Here is a 19,247-nt window from a genome sequence, read left to right on the forward strand (position 1 = left end):
TAGATCTTATACAACAATTAGAACTCTGACCCACAACCTCTACAGCAACCAGCCCAGAATAATCAGGACTTGGTCAATGACTCAGTTTCCCTGTTTTTTGCCTCCTCCTTTCTTCAATTCAGGATCCACTAAAGACAGCCAAATATGCCACCTACCCCAAACCAATCACATAAGATACACTGCTTTTGTTAGCCCACCTCCAGCTTTCCCATGCTAATACCCTCAAGTCAGAGCATACATGAAACCTTCCCTTTTTGTTCACTACTAATCTTTCCTGGCCCGGTGCAGCTGCTCATCCCTGTCATTCCAGCACTCTGGGAGGCTGAGACAGGAGGATTGCTTGAGCCCAGAGTTCAAGACCAGCCTGGACAACACAGTGAGACTCCATCTCTGCAAAGAATTAAAAAACAAAAGCCAGGCACGGTGGCACGTGCCTGTAGAGCCAGCTACTCAGGAGGTTGAGGTAGGCGGATCACTTGCTCAGGAGGTCGAGGCTGCAGTGAACCATGATCACGCCACTGCACTCCAGCCTGGATGACAACGGAGTGAGACCCTGTAGGTAAGTAAGTAAGTAAGTAGTTTTCCTAATGTCCTGACAGGCTTTGAGTCTGCCAAATGCAAGTGATGGTGACTGACTCCCTTGTCATAGCAAGCTTTGAATAAATAAAGCATTTGGGTGGTCTTCCCCGACCCCCCCACATTCATTTATTTGCTTATTAATTATACATTAGTTGTGTTTTATCTGCCAGACAGTGGCCAGTATTGGGAATATGTGGAAGCAGATAGTTCTTGCCTTCAAGGATATTCTGTCTAGTGGGACAGACAGACACATACATATAATTGTAATTCAATGTGCTAAGTGAAACAATAGGCATGTATAAAGAAGGTATAGTAGGTCAAGCAGGACTTTTAGGGGAAGGTGACCCTTAAGATGGGTGGTAAGGAATGAAGAGGAGGTGATTTGGCTAAGGGCCGGGACGGTTATTCAAAGCAGGTGGAGGGGCAGAATGAGCAAAACAGGGCGGGTTGCTGGAGCGTAGTAAGGAAGGCAAGTAGCCGCAGAGGACGCGGTAGGGCGGATTGTGGGGCGCAATGGAAGTGCCACGTTGGAAAGAGCTTGGACTTTATGCCGTCCTCCTGGAAATGAGATAACGGCTGGTGTAAGCAAGAAAGAAACACACACACACACTCACGCTCGCGCGCGTCGTTTCCTTTGTGTTACTGTAAGGTCAAGGAGGGCGGCGACACAGAAACTCATGATGATTGGCATTAGTAGACATTCAGTGAATTAATGAATAGACATAAGGTTTTGGTGTAAACAAATGAATGGACATAAGTACTTTGGTGTAAACGTCATTGTCTTCAATTTATGTTTTTCTCACGGGGCATCAGTTTGGGAGGTGATAGGGAAGGTTTAAGGTGGGAGAACTGCCATCCTGGTAGGGAGGGTTAGTGGGCACAAAACCAACAATAGGTTATGGGCAAGGGATGCGCTTCCGTCGCGAACACCCCGAAACCCACCCACCGGAGGTACTCTGTCCCGGGAGCGGCCGTGGGGAAAGCAACCGGCCGAGAGTTCGCGGCCCTGGGAGGGCAGCGAGTGCAGGGCCGCCCAGCGCCACTCACCTGTGAGCTCACCGCGGGCCCTGCAGGCGGAGCCTCGGTACGACGCCTTTCCGATTGGGCGCGGCTCAAAGTCCCGGGGCGGGCATTAGAGGCCAACCGGTCTAGGGGATTGGCCACCCTGGCGGACGGACGTGCTGCTGACGGAGCTGGTTCGCCCCCGGTTCGGCTCCCGAAGAGCCGGCCCCTCTCTGTGGGTCTTCTGTCAGTCATTGGCTCCCTGCGGTTTCCTTGGGGACGTGGCGCCGCCGCCGGTCCGGGCCCTCCTTCCGGCTGGACAAGGGGCCGCGGGGATCCGCTCGGGACTGAACCGAGCGGTGCCGAAGGAACCGGCGGGCCGCTTGATCCCGTGAGTGTGGGCGCGAGAGGGCTGTGGGACCCGGAGGGACGGGGAGAGGAAGCGGGACCCACACCCCCGCCACCTGGGGACGACCGGTTCCTAGAGGACAGAGCTGGCCCACGAGAACGCCCCGCTCCCAGGATGCCTGGGTGGGGTCCCCTGGGCCTGAGGAACGAGAGCAGACGGAGTGGGAGCCTGGGGAGGAGGTGGGAGCCGTGGAATTCCCGTGGAGGTCTTGTCTCGTGGGCTCAGTCGGACAGAAGCCTGAAATCAAATCTTTCTAGGCTGCAGACGTAGGACATGCCTGGGACAAGGAGGCCACCTTCTCAGGGCAAAAGAAAAAGAAGGTGACAGGCGTTGAGACCACCGAAAGGAACCCATGGCTAGGTAAGGCTGTACACTTTCTCTCCGGCTGGGAGCACGGCAGAGGATGGCAGGCAGGTTGGGGGGCCCTGGGAGGCTGTCCCAAATGAGGTTTGCCCTGGAGCTGCACTTGGACTTTGTATCCTGGTCAGTTGGATGCAGAGATGATCAAAGTTGTATTATTGCGAGGGCTGATAAATAATAGTTTCTAGCCCGTGGCCCGGGGTGGTGGAGTGAGTCGGCTTGCTCAGCTCTGTAAAGTACAAGGTTGTAACATTGGTTCAGATTTGCATCTGAGCAAGGCTAGGTGCCACTTGAGGAGGTTAAACAAAGAAGTTTTTTGTTTGCAAGGAACTTTAAAAGCAGACAGACCGAGGTCCTTTTGAGTCAATGTAGAAAGTGAACTTCACAGATGAATACACTTATCCATACATTATAATACCCTGAAGCTTTTAAAAAATATTAATGTGGATCTACATGCACCAATAAGGGACAGTTATCAAATAAAGTGGGGGAAAGATGTAGAACAGCAGGTATGGTGGACTACCATTTGTGTAAAACCGAGGGAATGGATACACACACACACATACACACACAGATATATTACTGTAAATATATTGGTGTATATTTATGCTTGTGTATCCGTAGAATATCCCTGGAAAAATACACAGCAACGGCCGGGTGCGGTAGCTCACGCCTGCAATCCCAGCACTTTGGGAGGCCGAGGCAGGCGGATCACCTGAGATCAGGAGTTTGGGACCAGCCTGGCCAAGTAGAAACCCCTCCTCTACTAAAAATAACTAAAAATACGAAAATTAGCCGGGTGTGGTGGTGGGCACCTGTAATCCCAGCTACTGGGGAGGCTGAGGGAGGAGAATTGCTTAAACCCAGGAGGTGGAGGTTGCAGTGAGCCAAGATTGCACCACTACACTCCAGCCTGGGCAACAGTGCAAGACTCCATCTCAAAAAAAAAAAAAAATTACACAGCAACTGGGTAGCAATGGTTGCCTCTGAGAGAGAGATTATGGGGTCAGGGCAAGAATCACTTTTCACTATACAATATATCCTTTTAAACTGTTTGATTTGTCTTTTGCTATATGCATATATAATCTGATAAAACATTTTAAAAATCAGTTAAATAAATTTTCTGACCATCCTGTTTCTTGACAGCATTCTTGGTTGGGAATATTGTAGTTGCTGTGATTCTCCAATGTTATGAGGTTGCCCAGGAAGACTGGTGATCTTTTCACTAACATGAGATTAAGTCTTTGAATTGCACTCAAAAGTGCAGTTTGGAAAAAGGGCAGATAAGGCTTTTCTGATTTATATAGTAGAAGCACCATGAACTTCTAAAATTAGAGACGAAAAGAACATTTAGACTTCTGTTGGCATGGATTTTTGCCTTTATTAGGAGGGCTTTTATCCAATTTAAAAACGATTTTTAAGCACTCAATTGTAGAAATGTTTCAGACTTACTAATGTTTGTCTAATTTCAGGATCAGTTTTTCCTACCTCTGCCCAGCCTCCTGGTACTTCACTGTGCCCACAGTGAGTCCATTTCTCCGTCAGCGGGTAGCATTCCTGGGACTCTTCTTCATATCCTGTCTCCTTTTACTTATGTTAATCATAGACTTTCGACATTGGAGTGCTTCATTACCACGAGATAGGCAATACGAAAGGTGAGTCAGCTTTAGATTTTGGCACTGAAGTCATAAATATTTTCATGAGCCGTTTAACACATTACTAACTTTGACCCTTTTGGGTGATACTGTACTTTTATTAGTAAAATTGCATGCCATTTATTACATAAAGAATATCTTGAGCCCCATTTTGGCAATGTTCAGTTTGGTACAGGAATACTGATACTGCATGAAAGGCATCTTTCTATTTTCTTGTTTTGGTGGGCTGAAACTTATTGTGTGTATAAATATTTAGGACTGTAATATACCTTTACGAATGGACCCCTTTATCATTATTAAATGATTCTCTTTATCCTTGATTATATACTTTGCTCTGAAATCTACTAGTCTGGTATTACTATAGCTACTCCAGCTTTCTTTTGATTAACATTAGCATGATAGATATTTCTTCTATAGTTTTAGTTTTAGCCTATTGGTATCTTTATATAAGTGGGCTTCTTGTAGTTGGTGTTTGGTTGAGTCTTGTTTCTTAATCCAATCTGACTATCTCTGCAGTTAATTGGGGTGTTCAGGCTATTTACATTTAATCTGATTATTATTATTATTATTATTTTTTTTTTTTGAGACGGAGTCTCGCTCTGTCCCCCAGGCTGGAGTGCAGTGGCCAGATCTCAGCTCACTGCAAGCTCCACCTCCCGGGTTCACGCCATTCTCCTGCCTCAGCCTCCCGAGTAGCTGGGACTACAGGCGCCCGCCACCGCTCCCGGCTAATTTTTGTATTTTTTTAGTAGAGACGGGGTTTCACGTGTTAGCCAGGATGGTCTCGATCTCCTGACCTCGTGATCCGCCCCGTCTCGGCCTCCCAAAGTGCTGGGATTACAGGCTTGAGCCACAGCGCCCGGCCTAATCTGATTATTTAGTATGTTTAGTTTTAATCTTGCTATTTGTTTTTCATTTGTCACATTTGTTCTTGTTCTTTTTCCTCTTTTTCCCTCTTCTTTTCAGTTGAGTACAGTTTTTATGGTTCCATTTTATCTCTCATGTTGGCTTATTATATATAACTTTTTCTTTTTTTTAGTGGTTAAAGTTTATAATGTCATCTTTAATTATCACAATCTTCCTTCAAGTAATATTACTCCTCTTCACATCTAGAACAAGAACCTAACAACAGTATACTTTCATTCCTCCCTTCCTCTTGGTCTTTGTGCTATTGTCATATATTTTATTTCTACATGTTATAAGCTTCACAACATATTGTCATTATTTTTGTGTTAGATAGTCAATTATCTTTTGAAGAGATTTTCAATATAAGAAAAAAAAAAAGGCTTATATATTTAACCATATTGTTGCCTGAAATGGTCATATAAGCAAAGTGACCCTTGAATGCTGAAGGGACCGAGAAACAAAAGGAGGAGGCAGGCAAATTGTTCGTTGGTATTGATTGATTTATTGAGGGAACTTGCAGACAGAAGCATGGTCCTGGGTAGCTGCAAGACAGGTAGATCTCCATACTGTTACTCCCGAGACCCAGGGCTTATATAGTACAGGGAAATGGGATATGCACCCTGTGCAAGACAATTAAAGACAGCCCTCCAGAGCAGGCAAGAATGCTGCATGTGCCATATCCTGTCATTTGTGTGCCAACGCCAAGGTTGACATGTTCTTACACTAGTAAATAAAGCAGGAATCAAGAGGCATTTACAGGACTGGGGCTAGTCAGAAGTTAACATGGCAGATTAGCATCCAAGATGGAGTCACTTTTGTCTATATTTACCATTTCTGGGCTGCTTCATTCCTTTGTGTAGATCCATGTTTCCATCTGGACCCATATTTTCATATTTGCTTTTACCTCAAGAACATTCTCTAGCATTTCTAGTACAGCAAGTATGTGGGTGATAAATTCTTTCAACTTTTATATGACTGAAAAAGTCCTTATTTTGTTTTCCTTTTGAAAGAAATGTTCATTGGGTATAGAACTCTAGATTGATCATTTTTTTCCTTTCATTACTTTAAAGATGATGCTTCACTGTCTTTTGGCTTGCATTCTTTCTGAGATGTCTGCTGTCCTTTTAATCTTTGTTCTCTCTGTATAGAATGTGTCTTTTTTCTCTGAATACTTTTAGAATTTTCTGTTTATCACTGGTTTTAAGCAATTTGATTGTGATGTGCTTTGATGTTGTTTTCCACATGATTTTATTTATTTATTTTTTGGTTTTGAGACTGTCTCGCTCATCTCCCAGGTTGGAGTGCAATAGTGAAATCATAGCCCACTGCAGCCTCAATCTCCTGGGCTCAAGCTATCTTCCTGCCTCAGCCTCCCGAGTAGATGGGACTACAGGCATATGCCATCAGACCTGGCTAATTTTTTTTTATTTTTAGTAGAGGTGAGGTCTTGCAGTGTTGCTCAGGCTGGTCTCAAACTGCTGAGCTCAACCTATCCTCCCACCTCGGCCTCCAAAGTGCTGGGATTACAGGCATGGGCCACCGTGCCCTGCTTACATGATTCTTGTGCTTGTGATTTGTTGATTCTTAGATCTATGGATTTGTAGTTTTAATCAAATTTGGAAACATTTTGTCCATTACTTCTTCAGATTTTTTTTTGTTTTCCCCTGCTTTTCCTCTGGGGACTCCAGTTACATGTATATTGAGCCATGTGATGTTTTCCCACAGCATACTGATGTTCATTATTTTTTTTTCCAGTCTTTTTTCTCTCTGTGTTTCATTCGGATTTTTTTTGCTGCTTTCAAATTTGTTAGTATTTTTTTTCTGTAGTGTTTAATCTACTGTTTCATCCAGTGAAAGTCTGACATCTTTTTTCACAGATAGTACATCTGAATTATTGGATATACTTTTAGCTATACCAGTTGCACAGAAGGTCTATATTTCTTTATAGCAGTGATTTATTTTGCTATTTTTTTGAGATTAGTTTTTGATGAAGCTACAAAGTTAAATAATGGCATGTTATGTTCATCATCTTCAACATGATTTTCTTATTAAAACATTTTTTTTCTTTAGAGACAGTCTTACTCTGTCACCCAGGCTGGAGTACATTGGTGCGATCATAGCTCACTATAACCTTCAACTCCTGGGTTCAAGCAATCCTCCTGCCTTGGCATCTCAAAATGCTGGGATTACACATGTGAGCCACTGTGCCTGGCCTCATTTAAAAAATATTTATGTTTTCTTTTTCTTTTTTTTTTTTTGAGACAGTCTCACTCTGTTGCCCAGGCTGGAGTGCATTGGTGCTATCTCGGCTTACTGCATCCTGTCTTCCGGGTTCAAGTGATTCTCCTGCCTCAGCCTCCTGAGTAGCTGGGACTACAGGCACATGCCACCATGCCTGGCTAATTTTTTGTATTTTTAATAGAGATGGGGTTTTACCGTGTTAGCCAGGATAGTCTCGATCTCCTGACCTTGTGATCTGCCCACCTCAGCCTCCCAAAGTGCTGGGATTACAGGTATGAGCCACCATGCCCGGCCTAAATTTTCTTTTTATTGCTTCTCAGATATGTATTAGTTAAGAGGCTTTGGGCTGCAAATAACAGCCCACGTTGACTTAAACAATAAGAATGCTCACATACCTGGAAGTCCAGGGGTAGAAGGACTACAAGTTCAACAGTGGCTAACAGGATGAGAGGCTGTGTCTCTCCTGTCTATTGTCCACAGTGTCAGTTTACTTAATGGTTGAAAAACAGCAGACTGCCAGGCATGGCGGCTCATGCCTGTAATCTCAGCACTTTGGGAGGTGGAGGCAGGTGGATTGCATAAGCTCAAGAGTTTGAGACCAGCCTGTGCAACATGGCAAAACCCTGTCTCTACAAAAAAAATACGAAACTTAGCCAGGCATGGTAGCATGCACCTGTAGTCCTTGCTTCCCAGGAGGCTGAGGAGGGAGGATCACTGGAGCCTGGGGAGGTACAGAATGCAGTGAGCTAGGATCACACCATTGTATACCAGCCTGGGTGACAAAGTGAGACCCTGTCTCAAAATAATAAGAAGAAGAAGAAGAAGAAGAAGAAAAACAGCAGACAGTAACAACCAGGGCAACATATATACTCACTCATGTCGCACAGGAGACAGAAAGGCTTTCCATGACTCTCTTCTAAGAATGGAGAAGAGCTTTGCCAGAAACCTCTAATGACTATTTCCTGGAATCTTTTTTGGTCAGAATTGGGACACATGCCTACTCTCCTTTTTATTTCTGGGTTCTGTCCCCAGATTTTCTCATTTCCCGTTCACTTTGGTCATTAATTCATTCATTCATTCAACAAAAATTTCAGCAGCCACTATGTGCAGACGATAATAGGCATCAGACACCAGATACAGAGACTTTGGCACATTTTCTCAAGAAGCCTATGTTTTCAGCCTTGCCTTCTTCTAGCAGCCCTATTCATTTGTATTTTTGGCTTTCTTTTCTTTTTTTTTTTTTTCTTTTTAAATGTTACTGAAATAGAGATGGAGGTCTCACTATGTTGCCCAGGCTGGTCTTGAACACCTGGGCTCAAGTGATCCTCCTGCTTTGGCCTCCCAGAGTGTTGGGATTGCAGGCATGAGCTACCATGCCAGCCTTGACTTCCTCCTTTGAGAAGAGGAAACACTTTGGATGATTATAGTAATCAACCTGCCCTTAAGAAATGTACTAAATTTGGAGACCTAAATCCATAATTTGAGTTTGTTTAATGCTTATGGAATTTTCTTGACAGACCTGCACATAATTTCTCACTTGAAGACAACATGGTCTAATTATGGAATTCCATGTAGGTTAGTTAATATGGCTAAAGACAATTAGGGAGTGAATGGTGAGCTGTATGGCTGGAGAGCTAGATCAAACTGAGTCTGTTAAGTTATTTTAGAGGGTTTAGACATTACCCTCAGGGCAGAAGGAAGGCTTTGAAAGGTTTTGAAGAGTGAAAAGATTGGAACTGCTTTTTAATTTTTTTTTTTGAAACAGTCTCACTTTGTCACCAGGCTGGAGTGCAGTGGCGCTATCTCGGCTCACTACAACCTCTGCCTCTCGGGTTCAAGCAATTCTCCTGCCTCAGCCTCCCAAGTAGCTGGGATTACAGTCATGTAGCACTATGCCTAGCTAGTTTTTGTATTTTTAGTAGAGATGGGGTTTCACCATGTTGGCCAGGCTGGTCTCGAATCGCTGGCCTCAAGTGGTCCACCTGCCTCGGCCTCCCAAAGTGCTAGGGTTACAGGCATGAGCCATCGTACCCAGCTGGAACTGCTTCTTAAAGAAAGCTCACTTTGGTGGGATTGTGGAAAATGAATTGGAGAGGAATAAAAAAGAAAGCAGGGAGAGTAATTGGACTAGAGATGCTCCTTGACTTATGATGGGTTATGTAAATTGGAATATCATAAGTTGAAAATGCATTTAATACACCTGTCCTAACAAATGTCATAGTTTAGCCTAGCCTACTTTAAAGGTGCTCAGAACATTTACATTACCCTGCTGTTGTGCAAAACCACCTAACAGAAGGTCTATTTTATAATAAAGTGTTGAATGTCTCATGTAATTTATTGAATACTGTACTAAAAGTGAAAAACAGAATGGTTGTGTGGATACTCATGGTATACTTTCTACTGAATGTGCATCACTTTTGCACCCTCATAAAGTTGAAAAATCATAAGTCAAACCATTGTAAGTCCAGGACTGTACCTCAATATAGAGATGATTGTGGTCTGAACTTGGGTGGCGTCTGAACTTGGGTGGCAGCAAGAGGATGGAGAGAGGTAAAAGCATTTAAATGTATGTGGGAGGCAGAGTGATCTGATAATTCTTGTCTATCACTGTATCCCAGGTGGTCAGTGCCAATAAATACTTGGTGGGTTGAAATAATTGAAACAAGTAGACTTGTATTTTTTTTCCTTATTGTGAACACATATCCATATTGCTTCTGGAAAGAGAAAGTAGGAGGTTTGCATCAGAACTAGAATTTATTTGATACAAAAAAAGTAAATTTAGAGAGATGGGGTGTCAGTAAGGATAGAATCCAAAACTGTATTTTTTTTTAAATAAACTTTTTTTGAGCCAATTTTAGTTTTACAGCTCATTTGAGCTGCAGGTGCAGAGATTTACCACATATTCCCTGACCCTACACATGCACAGCAGGGCTGTTTTTGAGAATAATACTTGTGTTAGATGTGTGGGGTTTTTTTTTTTTTTTGAGACGGAGTTTCGCTGTCGCCCAGGCTGGAGTGCAGTGGCCTGATCTCGGCTCACTGCAAGCTCCGCCTCCCGGGTTCACGCCGTTTTCCTGTCTCAGCCTCCCGAGTAGCTGGGACTACAGGCGCCCGCCACCACGCCCAGCTAATTTTTTGTATTTTTAGTAGAGACGGGGTTTCACCGTGTTAGCCAGGATGGTCTTGATTTCCTGACCTCATGATTCATCCGCCTCGGCCTCCCAAAGTGCTGGGATTACAGGTGTGAGCCACTGCGCCCGGCCGAGATGTGTGTTTTAATCAACTATTTTTCTGGCATGTGCCACATATGACATGCTCCAATATTTTCTTCAGACTTAATACATATCTTATATCCATTTATTCATTTATCTGTTTACTTATTCAACAGTTACTGTCTACACTGTGGTATCAAATAGGGTAGTCACTACCCACAAATGGTTAATTAAATTTAAATTAACATGAAATGAAACAAAATTCAGTTCCTCGCTTGGACTGGGCACGTTTCAAATGCTCAGTGGCCACGTGTGGATATATGGGATGGTGCAGATAGAGAACATTTTCATCATTTCACAGAGTTCTGTTGACAGTGCTAAGTGTGCCACGTTTTAATTTCTGCTGTGTATGCTGGGTAATTGTTAAAATTTATTAATTTTTCAGACAGTCACGTGTTATATAATGATCGAGATATGTTCTAATACATGCATCATTAGGTGATTTTATCATTGTGTAAACATCATAGAATACTTACACAAACCTAGATGGTACAGCCTACTACACACCTAGGCTGTGTGGTGTATATGCTCCTAGCCTACAAACCTGTACACGTTACTGCACTGAATACTATAGGCAACTGTAACACAATGGTAAGTATTTGTGTATCTAAACATATATAAACATAGAAAAGGTACAGTAAAAATACGGTATAAAAGATAAATTGGGTCTGGTATGGTGGTTCAAGCCTGCAGTCCCAGTACTTTGGGAGGCCGAAGTGGGCAGATCTCCTGAACCCAGGAGTTCCAGACCAGCCTAGGTGACATAGTAAAACCTCATCTCTACAGAAAATTTAGAAATTAGCTGGGTGTGGTGGTGCATGCCTGTAGCCCCAGCTACTTGGGTGGCGGAGGCGGGAGGATCACTTGAGCCCAGGAGGCCAAGGCTTCAGTGAGCCATGATTGCTCTGCTGCACTCCATCCTGGGCAACAGAGCAAGACCCTGTCTCAAAAAATAATAATAAAATAAATTGTACACCTGTATAGGGCACTTACCATGAATGGAGCTCACAGAACTGGAAGTTTCTCAGAGTGAGTGAGTGGTGAGTGTGAAGGCCTGGGACATTACTGTGGACTTTATAAACACTGTACATTTAGGCTACACTAAATTTATTTAAAAGTTATTTAAATTTTTTTTCTTTCTTCAATAATAAATTAACCTTAACTTGCTGTAACTTTTCTACTTTCTAAACTTTGAAATTTTCAAAAACTTTTTGACTGTTTTGGACTAACACAACTTAAAACACAAAAATATTGTAAAGCTGTAGGGAAATATTTTCCTTATAATATTCTTATTCTATAAGCTTTTTTCTATTTTTAAAAAATTTTAATTTGTTTTCCTTTTAAAACTTTTTTGTTAGAAATGAAAACAGAAACACACACATTAGCCTAAGCCTGCACAGGGTCAGGATCATCAAGACATCATTAATAGGAATTTTTTCAGTTCCATTATAATCTTATGGGACCACTGTTGTACATGTGGTTTGCTGTTATCTGAAACGTCATTATGCAGTGCATGACTGTGTAAGAGGAACTTCTAGCATGTATACATAGTGTACAAGACACTATGGTAAACTGTTCTTAAATGTTCTGTTTAATACCTTTCCTTTTTCACATTAATGTTTAATGTTGTTCACTTTTTGGTAGCCTCACTGTTATCTTCATTAGTGGGTAAAATTTTGTCTGGGTGAACTATTGTCTGAAGAATGTCTTTTGTAACTATTGAAAGGTGGTGCCTTCATGTTCCTTTACCATCTGGAAATAACTGAATGAGAGGTTCTGTGTCAGCAATTGGCTTGGTACTGGCCTTCCATAGGTGTTTCAATTCTGTTTAATTAAAGCAAGTCAAAGAGAGGCATTACTTTTGGTTAGAATGCTCTTTAGCATATACAGATGAAATGATTGGGTTCTTATGTGTAATAGAACAGTTCAGAGATTTTTTTATGGTGAAATTGAAAGCATTTATTCACGTTTATTTTATTATTTATAGACTGACTCAAGCTATCCTCCTGCCCCAGCCTTCCTAGTATCTGAGATTACAGGTGCATGCCACCGTGCCTGGCTAAATTTTTTTTATTTTTTTAATTTTTAGAGACAGGGGTCTCACTATGTTGCCCAGGTTGGCCTTGAACGCCTGACCTCAAGCAGTCCTTCCACCTCGACCTCCCAAAGTGCTGGGATTACAGGCATGAGCCACTGTGTCTGTCCCACATTTATTCAGTTACTTGATTTTTTTTTTTTTTTTTTGGAAACAGGGTCTCACTTTGTCACCCAAGCTGGAGTGCAGTGGTGTGATCATAGCTCACTGCAGCCTCAACCTCCCAGGCTTAAGCAAAATCCTCTCACCTCAGTCCCCCTAGAAGCTGAGACCAAAGGCAAACACCACCACACCCGACTAATTTTTATATTCTTTGTAGAGATGGGGTTTCGCCATGTTGCTCAGGCTGGTCTCGAACTCCTGAGCTCAAGCAAGCCACCCACCTTGGCCTCCCAGAGTGCTGGCTTACAGGTGTGAGCCACCACACCCAGCCCATTTATTTGATCTTAATGGTGTTTGTAGTGTTTTGAGCAGGACTTTAAATTATAGATGTTCCTGACTGCTCTGATTAATCTTGTTAGGAGGTAAGTTAGTAATCTTACAATATACTTTTCTGGGTATGTATTACTATCATCAGTCATGCACAGCTACTTTAACTGTAATATAATTACATTTGGTTCTGAACTTTGAACAGAGTTGAAGAGTATGATGACATTCAGCAAAGAATTAGTAGCCCCATACTCATGGGGGCTACTTCAATTGACTTTTGGCCCATCACTGAGCTCTGTTTGAACTCTAAAGTGGTGTAATTAGTTTTGATTTTGTAAGCTGGGTAATGGTTTGCTCAGTTACAGCTCTAATGATGTTAATGCTTTCAGGATAATGGCAGTGAAAAGCCATTGTCTTCCAATTCCACCTTAGGTGATATATTTGTGGGTAACTTTCTTTTCATTGACTCAGCAGTGACTAGAAGGAAATCATGTTTCTTAAAGAGGGTGTGTGTGTGTGGGTATGGTATTGGGGTGAGTATGTGTGATGGTGAATCAGACCTCTTTGGGGAAGGTGGATGTGAGGGATGCGAAGGTTTTTGAGACTTTTCTCTTGGGCTTTTGGTCCTCTTTAGAGATTGGCTAGTGTGGCATCACTAAAACAGGAGGGTTCAGCAATGTAAGTAATTGACCGTGATGGCTAAGGCCATGACTACAAATTACATATGACAGAAAAAAAAACTATATATGAAAAAATGCAAGAAAGGTCTGGTGATCCATTCATGTTAGGAGCCTATATAGAGGAAGGCTTCTAGTTGGTCAAAAGGGTAAGAAGCCTGATTAGGTCATAAGAGGTCAGAGTTCCAGAAAAAGGTAATGTGGTTACTGCCCAGAGGGGAAACTGTTCTTTAGTTACTCATTTGTATGCACAATGAGAAAAATGGAGACTTTCCACTGCATAAATGCCATTTAGGCCTATCTTCCTCTCTAGTGATCTAAGGTCAGCTGACATTTTAGCCGAAGCACACATAGAGACTTTGAAAGGAAGAGAAAGAAAAGTTGAGTTGCACCAAAACTGGAGCTGTAAAGTTGCTTATTTTGGCAGGAATCAGAGAGGATAACGATACTTTGTTTGGAAAGCAATTAAAACTTTCCAAGAAAGAGACCAGTTGATTTTGAGTAGAGCTGTACAAAGACATGGAGGAGTTAACAGACCAACAGCTCCATTTTGTGAGCTCTAGGACCAAACCAATCAATACTATTTGATACATGTTTTGGGCAGAGAAACGTGAGAAACACTGTGACACTCTCAAGGTACTATAGATAAGGTACCTATTCTTGAGAAATTTATGGTCTAAACAGGTACAGCAAGCAAATATGAAAGAAATCTTAGGGGCTCATACTGAAATACAAACAGGAATATTGATGTCCACATTTTAGAACAGAAGGAAGAGGCCTTTTCAAATCATTGTGGAAATTACCAGTCAGCATTGTTGAGTAGTGGCTTTTTAAGAACTGAGAAGTCATGTCCAAGGAGACAGGAGAGGGGAAGGAGTAGGTAGAGAAGCAGATGGATGTTAAAGAGAAAAGGAAGGTTGTATTAGAGCAGTGGTTCTCAGAGTGTTTAGTGGCCCTTGGAGAGTCTCTGAGACACTTTTGGGAGTCTGTGAGGGTGAAACTATTTTTATAATAATACTGAAATGTTATTTTGCCTTTTAAAACTATGGTTCAAACGTATAAAATTTACCATTTTTAAGTGTACAGTCAGTAGTATTAAGCATATTTACATTGTTGTGAAACAGATCTCCAGAATTTTTTCATCTTGTGGATCGTAACTCTGTACCCATTAATGAATTCTCCTTTTCTCTCTCTTTCCAGCCAGCTGCCGGTAACTACCATTAAATTTTCTGTTTCTACTTTAGATACCTCATATAGGTGGAATCATACAGTACTTGTCTTTTTGTGCCTGGCTTATTTACTTAGCATAATATCCTGAAGATTCATCTGTGTTGTAACATGTGACAGGATCTCCTCCTTTTTAAGGCGGAATAATATTTCATTTTATGCATATACCACATTTTGTGGATCCATTTATCTATTGATGGACATTTGGGTCGCTTCCATCTCTTGACTGTAGTCATGTCTTTTGCCTTTTTCACTGAGTTGATTGATACTTGCTTTGATGGTGCAAAAGCAATGGCAGGTAAAACTGCTAATAATGCCTTAGCTCAAATCAAGATAGAGGCACCACATTGTACTAGTAGTTACTGTATTCTATATTGCTACACAATTGCATTGGAAGAAAAGATTCAGTTCCACTTATGAATATCTTTTCAATATTCTATGTGATGAAAGGGGAAATAGGTATTAAGCACTTCTGCTATATACTGAAGTTGTCTAGAGTAAAAGCACTGGGGCAGTTTTTTGAATTATGAGGTAAACCCAGCTGCTTTTATCATGGGACACTATTTTTAGTTAAAAGAATGACTGCCAGAAAAACTATGGTTTCAGAGTCAATGTAAATATGCTTAATACTACTGACTATACACTTAAAAATGGTAAATTTTATATGTTTGAACCATAGTTTTAAAAGGCAAAATAACATTTTAGTATTATTATAAAAATTGTTTCACCCTCACAGACTCCCAAAATACTTGCGTATTTTATAGACATTTCCTTGAAAATGAATGAAATAAATCTGTCACTTCATGAAAAACAGTTTTCGGTATTTATTGCCAATGTTAAAATTTGAACTTCCAAGTGAAAATTAGTATTTTGGAAAACTATATCTGCCACTGTGAATTGGATAGCTTCCCAATACTTAAAAGACGTTTTGAGTAAGATTGGTAGTGATATTAATGAATGTGTTTTTTTTTAACGATTGTAGAATGAAATGTATCAATGTTAGGAAGATTTGCATAACTCAGTGAACCAATATTTTCCAATAGATGATGTTTTGAAATCATGCTTGGATAATAGCCATTCAAAGTGCATGGTAAACCTATGTTTTTTAATGGATAACCATTCAAAGTGCATGGTTAACCTGTGTTTTTTAATGGATTTTAATGTAACAGAGTATGAAAAATTTTTAGATTCCAATTGCAACTCATCTTTTTTTGGGGGGCGGGGAGGGGTTTAGATTCCAATTGCAACTAATCTTTTTTTTTTTTTTTTTTTTGAGACAAAGTCTTGCTCTGTCGCCCAGGCTGGAGTGCAGTGGTACGATCTTGGCTTACTGCAAGCTCTGCCTCCCAGGTTCATGCCATTCTTCTGCCTCAGCCTCCTGAGTAGCTGGGACTACAGGCGCCCGTCACTACGCCCGGCTAATTTTTTGTATTTTTGTGGAGACGGGGTTTACCGTGTTAGCCAGGATGGTCTTGATCTGCTGACCTCATGATCCACCCGCCTCGGCCTCCCAAAGTGCTGGGATTACAGGCATGAGCCACTGTGCCCAACCGCAACTAATCTTTAAGAAACACTACTTGTTGAGTTTTAGTATAGTATCAAAGAATATTCAGAATGATCTGAAAGGGTTGTTTAATACTCCTCTTGTTTCCAACAGTGTGTCTATGTGAGGCTGGATTTTCACACAAATGCTTCAATTTGTGTGAAAATTGAAAATACTCAATTTTCAATATTGTTTTGATTTATTGTAACAGATTGAATACGAAAGTAAATGCGAGAATCTAGGGTCTTCTGTTAGTTTGGCTACTAAAGATATTTGCAAAATTATAAAACAATGCCACTCTTCTATTTTTTTGTTTTAGAAGATATGCTTATTTTTATAAAAATATATTTATATGTAATGAATTTATTTTATTTAAATGAAATAAGTACTTAACATTTTTATGTTTTATTTTCTAATATAGTAAATATAGATAGATATAACCTATATCTACGAAAGCTCTTTGGGGTTCAATAAGCTTTAAGATTACAAAGGAGTCCTAAGGCCCCCAAATTTGAGAACCAGTGCACTAGAGAAAAGTTACTCATTATGCAGAAGGGGATGGGATTCAGAATCTTGCAAGAGACAAGCAGAGTGGGTGGTTTTCAGAGAAGGGAAGCAGGAAGATTCTGTGAAGCATGTGAAATAGAAAGATTGCTGTAATTGGAAATGAAAAGTCACTTTGGAATGGGGGTGGATTATCTTGCCTGTTTCTTTTTTATCTTTGGCCTCTTGTGAGGTCAGTATTTGCAAGAGTTCTGTGACTTGAGGTCGGGCGCGGTGGCTCAAGCCTGTAATCCCAGCACTTTGGGAGGCCGAGACGGGCGGATCACGAGGTCAGGAGATCGAGACCATCCTGGCTAACACGGTGAAACCCCGTCTCTACTAAGAAATACAAAAAACTAGCCAGGCGAGGTGGCGGGCGCCTGTAGTCCCAGCTACTCGGGAGGCTGAGGCCGGAGAATGGCGTGAACCCGGGAGACGGAGCTTGCAGTGAGCTGAGATCCGGCCACTGCACTCCAGCCTGGGCTACAGAGCGAGACTCCGTCTCAAAAAAAAAAAAAAAAAAAAAAAAAAAAGAGTTCTGTGACTTGAACCCAGACTTTTGCCCAGCTCTCGTGTGATAGAAGTGAGCTGTTGCTAGTTGATTGGTGGATTCTAGCCCAGTTCAGCCCAGTGATTTGATTAGAATGGGAAGATATGTGGTGAAATGGAATCTTTAGGATTAGAAACTTTCTGTTTTGTAACAGATTTTTACCATCTGCTTCATTTCCCTCAACTCACTACTATTTCAGATCCAGAAAAAAAGTTCTACCTACCCCTACTCTCAGTAATAATTAACAACATTATATTGAAGCTTAGTTACCTGCTCTTCTCTTTTTTAAAAAAAAAATGCATTTTGCATTGTACTATAGGAAAGGTACTCTACTTTTTTATTTCAGAATTATTTCTACATGCTCTTCTTTTTATCAAGTTTGCTTTTCTGCCCAAATAAGGAACTGTGTGGTTTGTCTAACAATGTGAAATCACCAATAAACACTGGCTAGATTGGTTTCAGGAGCATGATGCATGGTTTATTATTCTGATTGGGGGTGGGTTTACTGTGAAGCGAATGATCCCTATACCTTAAAGCCCTTCACTTACATGGGCTTTTTTTGTATTTGTAATGCTGAATCTTGTTTTTAAAAGGCTTTCCAAATTTTGTTAGCTTCAGACATCACAAAAACTGGTTCTGAGGGGTTCTGTGTAAGAGCCTTGGAGATCTAGGAGTTGGCTTTGAAGACAATGTTGGATGAGCAGGGCAGATAACTTTTTTTTTTTTTTTGAGACGGAGTCTCGCTCTGTCACCCAGGCGAGAGTGCAGTGGCGTGATCTCAGCTCACCGAAACCTCTGCCTCCCGGGTTCAAGCAATTCTCCTGCCTCAGCCTCCTGAGTAGCTGGGATTACAGGCTCCTGCCACCATGCCTGGCTAATTTTTATATTTTTTGTAGACATGGGGTTTCACCATGTTGGCCAGGCTGGTCTTGAACTTCTGACCTCAGGAGATCCACCCACCTCAGCCTCCCAAAGTGCTGGGATAACAGGTGTGAGCCACCATGCCTGGCCAAGTGCTCAGAAGTATTTTAATCAACTCTTAGTCTTCTTTATTTTCTGAACTTTTAAGCCTTTTTCCTCAGAGTCATCTACTATTTGCTTTCCCAATGATTATTCTGTTAACAACAGCGGCAACACAGTTCTGCTATGTGTAGGATCTCTGTGAGGGTAGATACCCTTCACTCTCCTTGTTTTACAGATCAGAAAACAGTCTGAGAGGAGTTTATTAACTTGCTTAAGGTCACACAGCATAGAAAGCAATAGAGCTGAGATTCAGACCTTGATGTGTTTCATGGAACACCTTTACTTGTTTCATCTTCCTTATGTCAGCCAGCCAGATATCTTGGAATGAGAATCTGAAAAAATTCCAACACAAAATACTAATGTCCTAGGGGCCAAGAAGAATTTTTTTTTTTAAGTGTAATTTATTTTTTAAACTTGGTGGTACGTACACAGGCATTTGTTTTATTGTTATTCTTTATACCCTATACATATTTTATGATCATTCTTTTTATATTTATAAAATATTTAGGCCAGGCGCAGTGGCTCATGTCTGTATTCCCAGCACTTTGGGAGGCTGAGGTGGGCGGATCATGAGGTCAGGAAATCAAGACCATCCTGGCTAACACGGTGAAACCCCGTCTCTACTAAAAATACAAAAAATTAGCCGGGCGTGGTGGCGGGCGCCTGTAGTCCCAGATACTTGGGAGGCTGAGGCAGGAGAATGGCATGAACCCGGGAGGCAGAGCTTGCAGTGAGC

The 19,247-nt window shown here is 41.5% G+C and overlaps 2 protein-coding genes across 3 annotated transcripts in view; one reads left to right on the forward strand and one right to left on the reverse strand.

The window, feature by feature from the left end:
* Window positions 1-1,709, reverse strand: part of SLC25A28 (solute carrier family 25 member 28) — a 61,362-nt gene extending 59,653 nt beyond the window's left edge. Inside the window, exon 1 of the mRNA XM_025397618.1 lies at window positions 1,627-1,709. The gene's annotated coding sequence lies outside the window, so the exon portion shown is untranslated. The remainder of the gene's footprint in view (window positions 1-1,626) is intronic.
* Window positions 1,710-1,757: 48 nt separating this feature from the next.
* Window positions 1,758-19,247, forward strand: part of ENTPD7 (ectonucleoside triphosphate diphosphohydrolase 7) — a 55,832-nt gene continuing 38,342 nt past the window's right edge. Inside the window, exons 1-4 of one of the 2 annotated variants that reach the window (XM_025396013.1) lie at window positions 1,888-1,972; window positions 2,248-2,350; window positions 2,678-2,859; window positions 3,823-4,005. In XM_025396013.1, the coding sequence (XP_025251798.1) occupies window positions 3,944-4,005 (62 nt within the window). In that variant the 5' untranslated portion in view covers window positions 1,888-1,972; window positions 2,248-2,350; window positions 2,678-2,859; window positions 3,823-3,943. Of the gene's footprint in view, window positions 1,973-2,247; window positions 2,351-2,677; window positions 2,860-3,822; window positions 4,006-19,247 lie in introns of both variants that reach the window. The other variant, XM_025396012.1, reaches the window with a different exon arrangement.

The sequence above is a fragment of the Theropithecus gelada genome, chromosome 9, assembly GCF_003255815.1.
Source record: "Theropithecus gelada isolate Dixy chromosome 9, Tgel_1.0, whole genome shotgun sequence".
Taxonomy (NCBI): Eukaryota; Metazoa; Chordata; class Mammalia; order Primates; family Cercopithecidae; genus Theropithecus; species Theropithecus gelada.